The sequence below is a fragment of the Aptenodytes forsteri genome, unplaced genomic scaffold (genome assembly GCF_000699145.1).
Source record: "Aptenodytes forsteri isolate BGI_AS27 unplaced genomic scaffold, ASM69914v1 Scaffold59, whole genome shotgun sequence".
In the NCBI taxonomy this organism is placed as follows: Eukaryota; Metazoa; Chordata; class Aves; order Sphenisciformes; family Spheniscidae; genus Aptenodytes; species Aptenodytes forsteri.
The window spans coordinates 2,318,375-2,327,670 of NW_008794085.1; the positions used below are offsets into that span (position 1 = coordinate 2,318,375).

Here is a 9,296-nt window from a genome sequence, read left to right on the forward strand (position 1 = left end):
GTAAAAAAACCTGATATCTCACTTCCAGTCTAATAAGGTAATCTGTCTGTCTGCTGTTAAAATCTGTGGTCTTTAAATTTTGCCAGGTGCAGCTAACCTGGGTTCCTACGTGAGAGGAACTGTAAACCCCCCCCCCCCACGTTTCTTTGTCTTCAGATGATGAAAAGACTGCATCCTAAATATTAGTTCTTCAGATCTGTTTAGCACACATTGCCTTTATTCTTCAGTTTCCCTAGCAGCAGAAACAATTTGTTGAGAAGCTACAGTTTTTACAAGGTTGGTCAGGTCACAAGGAAGAAGGTCACTTCATTTTTTCTGTAAAAGGCAAGTTTACAAAGCTATTTCTAAAATAGTTTTCTGATGTCAAGAAAAAGGAAAAGCTGCTTATACCCAATTTATTTCTAAACTATGAAGCTTTGTGACTTACAAACATTTCTGAAAATACAGATTCTGAGGTTATAGTTCTGTCTTGTATAGCTATCAATTCTGTTACAGCTGTGTTAAAGTAACTTACTGTAACCCCTTCTTTCCAAATGGCAAAATTCCGGCCTCCAACGCTTAGAACGATGTCTTTAAAAAACGGAGATCTCTGCAGAGTGTTGATAGTTTCAGTGTGAATGGTGTATTTCTGAGTGTGCTTCTGACCTAACGGAATGAAAAAGGCAGTTGCTTGTACCTAGTGCTTTAGTGATTGTCTTCACAATGGGAGTTACGCAGGGGGAAACAGGAGTGCAGGATCCAGCACAGGCTTCAAGGATACTAGCTTCATATGTTTTGGGCACAAGCTATAGGAATTGGAATTGCCGCAAATCTAGTTACTGTGAAGCATGACTTCCATGACTTGTGCCAACAGGTACATAGCGATGCACCTGTGATACTGGAGAGGGCTTCTGCTATTCTGTCATGGTAGCTAAACTGCATACACTTTTGAGGCTGTACTGCTGAATACAGTGTCATCAGTGAGAGAGACTGTTATAGCAGATGAGCAAGAACCTTAAAAAGACAGAGTATAGGTGCAAATATTTTAAAGTTAGCGATGTATTAAGGTTTAAACAGGTATTGAGAAACTTGTACTTACTAACTGGTTTTGCCGAGCCACTATCAATTTCCATTTTCCAGTTGGAATAAACAATTTCTCCATCCTGTGATGCCATCATCAGTGAGAGAGACTGTTACAGCAGATGAGCAAGAACCTTAAAAAGACAGAGTATAGGTGCAAATATTTTAAAGTTAGCGATGTATTAAGGTTTAAACAGGTATTGAGAAACTTGTACTTACTAACTGGTTTTGCCGAGCCACTATCAATTTCCATTTTCCAGTTGGAATAAACAATTTCTCCATCCTGTGATGCCAGAAAAATCAAGTAAATGCATTTAATATTAAATAAGTTCTGAGTAAATTAAACGAAAGTTTGCAGCCAATGACTGAAAAAACACTAAAATTTTGGATCACCATTTTTCAGTTATGTATTGCCAAAACAGCTTTCCTTACCATGATGTATGTAGGTAGTCCTTCCTGCAGAATTAGGTGCTCGATTTTTACCGTTCATGCTTTGCTCCAGTATTTGGGGAAAAGGTGACCAGAAACAAAAAGGTAGCTAGAAGCCAAATTTTCATTTCCACATGAACTCAAAACTGGGAAAGATTTTGGAATTTTAGATACGTAGGGTAGGTAGAGGGCTATGAATAGCTGGCACTTCCTAAAGTGGAAATAAGTTGTGGGGGAAATTGTAGTATAAACATTTTCACCTGACATTTGGGGAAACACTAAAAAAGTATTACTAATCTTATGGGTTCTGGAATAAGGAAATACTGTTTGGTTCCTGATGGCAGGTAGTTAAGTTCAACATATTTTGGAAATGTCTTCTAATTCTGCCCTTCGAGTAAGGGTTCATAGTCTACCAAATATTGGGGTTTTTATTTTAAGCATGTAGCTAAATGCATTAAAATGGGAGTAAAATGTGGCATGTCCAGAAAGATCTTTTTAGTTAACACCTGAAGAAAACATGCAAGTCCATACATTTGTGAAAACTCTATTATTTAATTGTTCAGTCTTTTGGATATCTTGGATTAACATTTTCATTAGTAATCTATTATTTTCACTTACTTCAGTTCCAGCAAAAAAGTCGGTGGAGATATTCTCTAGCACTTTCAGGTTTTTGCTTGACGGAGTACTCATCTCTGCATATGGGTTGTCTTTGGCAGGTACTTCTAGTGTGTCCAGAGATTGCACCTTCTCTGGGAAACAGTACAGATACATCTATTTATTATACACTGGAATTTATCAGACCAAGCAAATCCTTTGTCTTAAAAAGGTAGTTCACGGATAAGGGTAATTTCAAGAGGAGAGATGAAGAAAGACTGCCAAATAAAGCAGCAGTTTTGCAGGTTAACTTTCCTGGTGGAATCTCCCCGTTGCTGCAGCTGTGCTGAAGTCGGTGCTTCCCGTACCCAGACAACTACTTAGGGTAGCACCATTCTGTTCTTCACCAGTTTTACACAGCATCTCCCATCTCCGTGGGAACTGCCCTTACGCATCCCCCTGAGCTACTGCAACCAGGAGCTAACATTTCTGCTCCAGGGAATGGCACAACCTGCCTCCTGCAGTCTGTGGTGTGACAGCGTACACTGGAGCAGCTACACCACAGCAGCTCAACTGCCAGAAAGGCATTTTCTGGCACGGTTTGCGGTCACTCTCTCGGGTAGTCCAACTCTTGGGCTACCTGTGTGTCAGCTTGCCAACTTTACAGAGGGGTTAGTACTGTGTCCCTGCCACAAAGCACCATAATAAGAACTGATCTACTCCAGAATGTGAAGAGCTAACTTCACGTTCTGTAGTGAAGAGCGACGCCTCTATCCAAAGCACTACAGAAATACCTACAATATATACTGTTACTCCAGGATTATTTCTCTAGAAATAGTATTCTGTAAGGGCTGAAAAGGACATACTGTTTCAGGGACAAAGAGACTGGGTGGTGGACTTGCATGGGCTATTAAGTGAAATCTGGCAGTTACTGTGGATACAGAACTACTTTTTTTGTATTCAATACATGTACATATCTTTGTAGTCAATACATGTATGTTGCACTTTGAATACCTGTATATTTATGAAACCTTTTTCCTCAGATGCATTTAGCTATACAACATTTTGTTGCTCAGCTTTCATGATGTATATACTGAAATACAAGCTTATTAAAAACATTTTCCCCAATAAGGTGTAAAAACAAATATTACCTGAGGTTTTGTAATGATAATGCAGTTCCTTTAAACTAATTCTGACGGGATTGTACTCTGTGGTGGTATCACTTTTGTGCAGGTTTATCTGTTCAGAAAAAATGCATTTGCTAACTCATTTTGTCAGATCTCTGAGGCGCAATACTAAATGTCTTTCTGCTGTAATGGAACAGGTCTTTTCAGTTTGCAGTGTGTTTGTAATACTCCATGAACGGTATTTGCTGCCTCACGTGCAAGCACAGAGAAAATGCAAACCTGTGGTTTCTCTTGTGTTACCTTTTCCATGTAAGGATTTTGCCACGTTTCTAGCAAAAAACCCAGCTCCAGTGGTCAGGCTTGTTCAACAACTGTACCAGCTGCAGCTATTCTGAGCAGCACAGATCAGCAGGTCCAAAATTTTTTTTTTTCCTTTTTACCTAACAGATTATTTTCAGCCTCACTTTTTTCACAAATGGCTACAACCGTTTTTATCAGAGTTACTGTCGGGTTGCCAGTAATTATGGTTCTGTTGACTATGACCATGTTTCACAGTTTGGGACCCACTGAGACAGACAGCATAGCGGGTGAAAAGGCTGACAGAAACATACACTATTAATACAACTACTTTTGGATCTACTGCAGTTTTTAAGAAGCAGTCATGCTGTTTCTTGTGAGTTATCTTTACAAAATGTGTTTTATTTAAGTTTCAGAGGAACATTGGTCTTTCATTTCATAATCAGAAGGAAATTCACAAGGAAGACACAATTCTGCAGAAAAATTAAAGAGTTGGGAAGAAAAAGAATACATTCCTATGGAGTTCTGGCCATATCTACAGTTTGGCTTGATCATTCTGTTCTATATTTGTGTACAGTACCTTTATGAGAGGTTTCCAGCAGAGATCTAGATGCTTAAAAGTATCTGGAACATCAGGGGGCATACAAAAAATTTCCTCCTCTTCTACTTTCTCAGATGAAGGTTGTTCAGGAAGTTTGGTGGCTGGAATATCCCAAAATAATATTGAGCTGCAAAATGATTGTATAATATTATTCCCTGTTTTTGTTTCAAAGTCAGATGCAGTTTTCCACACACTTTAAAGCTGGTTTTTTTTTTTTAGCCTTTCATCTTCAAACTTTACATAGCAATAGAGACTCTGAAAAGCAGACAAATGCTAGATACTTAACTGCTTCTTTTGTAAATGATGGCATATATTCCTTTATTCACCATTTCATCAGTTGTTAACTATACCGAAGCAGCTAGATAGCATTCATACAGTTTGCTTATGGAAAGTTACTGGGTGAAGTTACTGGCACTACCTGAGTGAAGTTCCTGGAGGCTGAGAGAACTGGACAGGACCATGTAGCAGGTAATCTAGTAATCCAAATCGAACCTCATTCCCAATTCTTGTGTGTACCAATTTATTTGCTGACATTCAAGGCAAACGGTCCCACTCACTTGAATCTGTCATCCCATTGGAGTTTTCAGCCCTCTGATTGTTCCTATTGCTCTACTCTGGACATTCATTCACAGATTTGATACAGGCAATGATAATTTTCCTCATTGCTGACATCTCTTTCCCTTTTCTAACAGGAGTTGCTCAGGGACCCGTGCTCCTCAAGGATGACATTACAGTGACTTCCCTGCTCTTACTTTAGGTGAATACTTTTAATTTGGAGCCCTGGTGTGTGAGTAGTTTAAATTATTTCTTCCACGTGCATTACTTGCATTACACTGCAAACTTATTAGCAATTGTATTTGCAATCATTCTCCTAACTTAATTCTTTGAAGTTTTCTCTGTATTTGATTAGGGAAAATAACTTTGTATCGTTGCCAAATTTTGCTCTCTCTGACCCTCCTTTTGATGGGAAATACATGATTGAGCCCAGCCATGCAGCCTTAAGCCTTTTTTCATCATGAAAGCTAAGCATTTATTTCCACTTTTTGCATTCTGCCCCCTTGCCAGTCTTTCACACAGGATATTTGGTCATAACCATCATGACTACTTAGTCCACAAAAGAGGAGATTCATTCAGAATAATTTTGCTAGCTAAGTCTCCAAGCTTAAATATAGTTTACAGTATTTCTGTGGCCTCAAAATCTTTAACAGCTTTTTGTGCAAGTCACGTAATCAATGTAAGTGTGGGGGTGTGGCTCTCCAGGCCAATGCATGTGTGATCAACACTCTTCTTAAGATATACACAGAATATAAACGCATGCATGTGAGGTTTTTCAGTTAATGAACTCTTAATGCCGTTACTGTAAAGGGCTTAACTGGCCAAGAACTTGATGTGCTTGTCTTCTGCATACAGAATTTCAGCTATTCAGGATAGGCTGATAGGAATCCAGAAGTGTGCTAGTTAAATCATGGAGCATGCTCCATAAAGCTTTCCAAAGGAAACTGGAAGATATCTTGTAGAGCATGTATTGTATATACCAGTCAGGGGAGCAGGTTACAAGCTGCACGCACATTTCAGCTCTGTTTTCAAAAGTAGCACCCATTCGGTTGTCCTAAAAACAACAGTAATAATAATTACAGGGGGAGAAAATGATGAGAGACAAAAATTATACTCTGTTAAGTAAGTACTTCAACACATAAAATGGGCTTCTAGAAATTAAGTCACTGTTTCTACTTCAGTAAGGCTTGAAAATCAGGACTTACTAACTTGTAGTTATTAAGTCAAGCTATTTTACAAGTGTACTTCAAGTGAGCTCATACCAGCTTTGCCTGCTAAACACCTAAAATTCTAAATTAAGTCAGCAGGATAAATACTTGCTGGTACCACTGCAAGTCAGGCCCTCCTTAGGTTGCCATGTTTGTAACGTTTTTTTATCCAGCTTAACCAAAGAGCAAATCATTGAGAAATTTAACTGAAACAGTTAAATGTAGTGGGAGTGATATCTCTGCCAAGTTTACACCATGGGTCATCTCTCTTAAATTATCACTCACCTAGACCACAATGCGGGATGGTAGTGGTGCCTTCAGATGTTAATTATTAGTAGTTTAGTTTGTGTATGTGGGGTTCTGCAGGTTTTATAGTACTTACCATTTACCAGGCAGTCATTGTTTTATACCACATTTATTTTAATTTATTCAGAAAAATAAAGGAAAAGTGTCAGGGGGAACAAGTGATTATAGACTACGCCCTGATCAAATACAATTTCCAGTATATGCAAAACATATATATTTTGGCTAAAACTGTACTTATCAACCATGCAGCAAAGTTTCAGTTACACTTTTTTTTCTTAGGCCAAATCCTACTCTTATTTTCATTCATGAGTTGCCTACCTGGAGTCAAAATGGTAGTCTCACAACCATGCAAAGCTGAATTAGGTTCTGGATATAACTTTGAATACTTTTTCATTGATATGTAATAATAAACTGTTGACTTTAGGAACTGTGCCATAAAAACTGCAATGCTGTGCAAAGGCTGACACACATTCCATGTTTATATAACAAAAAGTATGTCCCAGTACATGTTGCTAAATATTGACAAAGTGATGCCTTTGTCAGTGTTATTTATCAAGCACGGGTTTCCTGTATCTGTTATCCCAGATGAACATGAAAACAGCATTCCGAGCCTAAACCTTGGTAACCCTCCCCCCAAAAAACCCCCCCAAACACCAAAAACCACAACAGCATTGTCCTATCCAGTCCTTTTCTTCATGTTTTATATCTGGTACCAATTAGTATCCATGGGTACTACTGTAGCATAATTTAATAATGAACAGTTGTATCAGCTTTCTTTTTATGATGTATGTGCACCCTTTTCCTCACTTTTCTGGTAATGTTGCTAAGGACTGCAGTATCTATGAAGTCTTAAAAATTGGTTTTCAAAAATTATTGACATATTAATTTGCATAAACCTTTTAAAGATCTCAGTTTCCTTCCTCTTGACCTGCTTGTCCACTGTCATTATTTTGCATTTGACTACATTTGCGTTTCAGATCAATTTGGGCAACCATTTGCAGTACTTTGATAGTAAATGAGTATCCAATACTCCTGTAATAGTGTTGGACCCTTTAACTACATAGACCCGAAGTACTATGGAGCTTTAAAACCATCACAGAAAATGTAACTTTTGAGTACGCAAGCAGCACCTAGAAGAATTAAGGTAACTATAATAACACCATTCTTGGGTGCCTAGATATTTAGGTAATTGAAATTATTTCTCTGAATTTTTGGTGGCAGGCTAGATTGCTCATAGTAGAAATTCAACGTATGTTAGATAGGGAAGGCTTATTATAATTTTGAATTATAATTTTCAGTAAAGCTACAGAAATTTTTTTCCAGTATGAGCAGATTCATATCAGATTGAGAACACAGCACAGTTGTAAAGCACAATGAACAGGACAAGTGGCACCAGATTATTTAATATTTAGAAAATGCAGTAAGAAGTAATGAAGGTTATTACAAATAATTGAATCTTTAATATTTTATCTTGAGTTTACACTAGGATTTCTGAGGTAGTAGATTAGGAAAACAATAAGAAGAAAAGTGAATTTTTAAACTCACCTCAAAATAATCTGGCAGCCAATGTATATCTGTTACTGGTTTTTTATGACTATTCTGTATGGAGGACACTGCACAGTATCTCACTAGAGGTGGCTCTGTGCTACTCTGCTGGACTTGCATAAGTGATGGCTAGAAATGTTTTAAAAAGAGATATCTTAGTGTATTTCCAAAATACAATAGTAGACCTGTCAAAGAAAAAAGGTTACTTTACATACTGTTAATGCTTCTTCACACATTTCAGATCAGTTTACAGAGCTTTCTAGGGGTCTGATACCTTCCCTTTGGAAAAAAAACATGGAAAGCATCAAAACAGGCCTTTGGATACGAAGCTCTAAAAGGAATTCCAACATGCCTCCACAGGCACACACACATCCACTTATGTTATTAGTTCCTCCTCTGCTCTTAGGTCTCTCTTCTGCTTATCCCCCTTACAGTCTCCTTCCACTGAAATCTGCTTCTCATCTTCCAAGGTACCTTTTTTCTGTCCATAAACTTCCAGAATCATTTTTAGTATTACATTCAGCAACAAATGCTATATGTATTTGATAGGCTTCACAAGGCAAGAGTTGAGTATATGTCGGTGCCCATTAAAGAACAGTCTTATTGAAGCTTAAGTCTGCACAAAATGCAGTAAAGCTATTACACTGGACTAATCAGGTAGAAATGACATTGCGATAATGGTTTATTTTATGAACTCATCATGCTTCTTATGCTTTCTAGTCTCTCATTGCAGATTATCTGTGCCTCTGTTTTGAGTCAGGATACCTTCACCCATTTTTCCCCACAGACATATAGATGTACTGCAATATATTTAGAACGGAAGCATTCACCATACTAACAGCTGTTACCTTGATTCCATCAGCAACGGGTTTTGCATTTTGCAGCTTTTCTTCATGTTGAGAAATATCCCACAGCACAACCTACAATGAGAAATGAGTATATTATGAATTATTTCATCCTTTATATTAATACGCCTTTTTTCAAATACAATTCATGGAGGTTTGGGGAAAAACAAGAAATTCACTCTCTGCACTAGAACTTATGAAGTCTTTAATGTATTGCCTCTTCAGTCTGATGCAATCAGTTGAAAGGCTATGCTTGTCTCAACAAAAAAAAGAGTGTCTTTACAGCTTGACCTATTTATCAGTACTGCAAAGAAGCATCGTACAGTAATGGTTCAGCTATGGAATAACCAGGCATAACTTCAGTACAGGATCAGAGAATTTCTCAGACTCTGTGCCATCTGTCTCGTGACACTATGTGTTGTTATGGATGTTGAGTACATCTCTTCACCCTTATTTTTATACCGTAAGAAAATACAGAAATATCCAATTTTATTCTTAAACAGAGAATTAACACCTGTCCATTGATGCAGCCACCAGCAATGACATTTGGATCACTTGGTCTGAACTGAAAGCAGTAAATGTCTTCAGGACACTCCAACATTAACTAGAAAGAAGAAAAACAAAATAGTTGAGAAATACAGTCACACTGATTGTTTGTTCTCTTGTTATAGAATCATAGAATCATAGAATCATTGAGGTTGGAAAAGACCTCTAAGATCATCGAGTCCAA

The 9,296-nt window shown here is 37.7% G+C and overlaps 1 protein-coding gene across 1 annotated transcript in view; it reads right to left on the bottom strand.

Annotated features, from left to right (window-relative positions):
• The window catches only part of WDR63 (WD repeat domain 63), a 26,395-nt gene that overhangs the window by 4,370 nt on the left and 12,729 nt on the right, over window positions 1-9,296 (bottom strand). The window contains exons 10-18 of the mRNA XM_019470650.1: window positions 9,081-9,170; window positions 8,507-8,641; window positions 7,722-7,850; window positions 5,643-5,716; window positions 4,087-4,234; window positions 3,234-3,321; window positions 2,107-2,237; window positions 1,279-1,342; window positions 515-645 (exon numbers count right to left, since the gene is read on the bottom strand). Of these exons, the coding sequence (XP_019326195.1) occupies window positions 515-645; window positions 1,279-1,342; window positions 2,107-2,237; window positions 3,234-3,321; window positions 4,087-4,234; window positions 5,643-5,716; window positions 7,722-7,850; window positions 8,507-8,641; window positions 9,081-9,170 (990 nt within the window). The remainder of the gene's footprint in view (window positions 1-514; window positions 646-1,278; window positions 1,343-2,106; window positions 2,238-3,233; window positions 3,322-4,086; window positions 4,235-5,642; window positions 5,717-7,721; window positions 7,851-8,506; window positions 8,642-9,080; window positions 9,171-9,296) is intronic.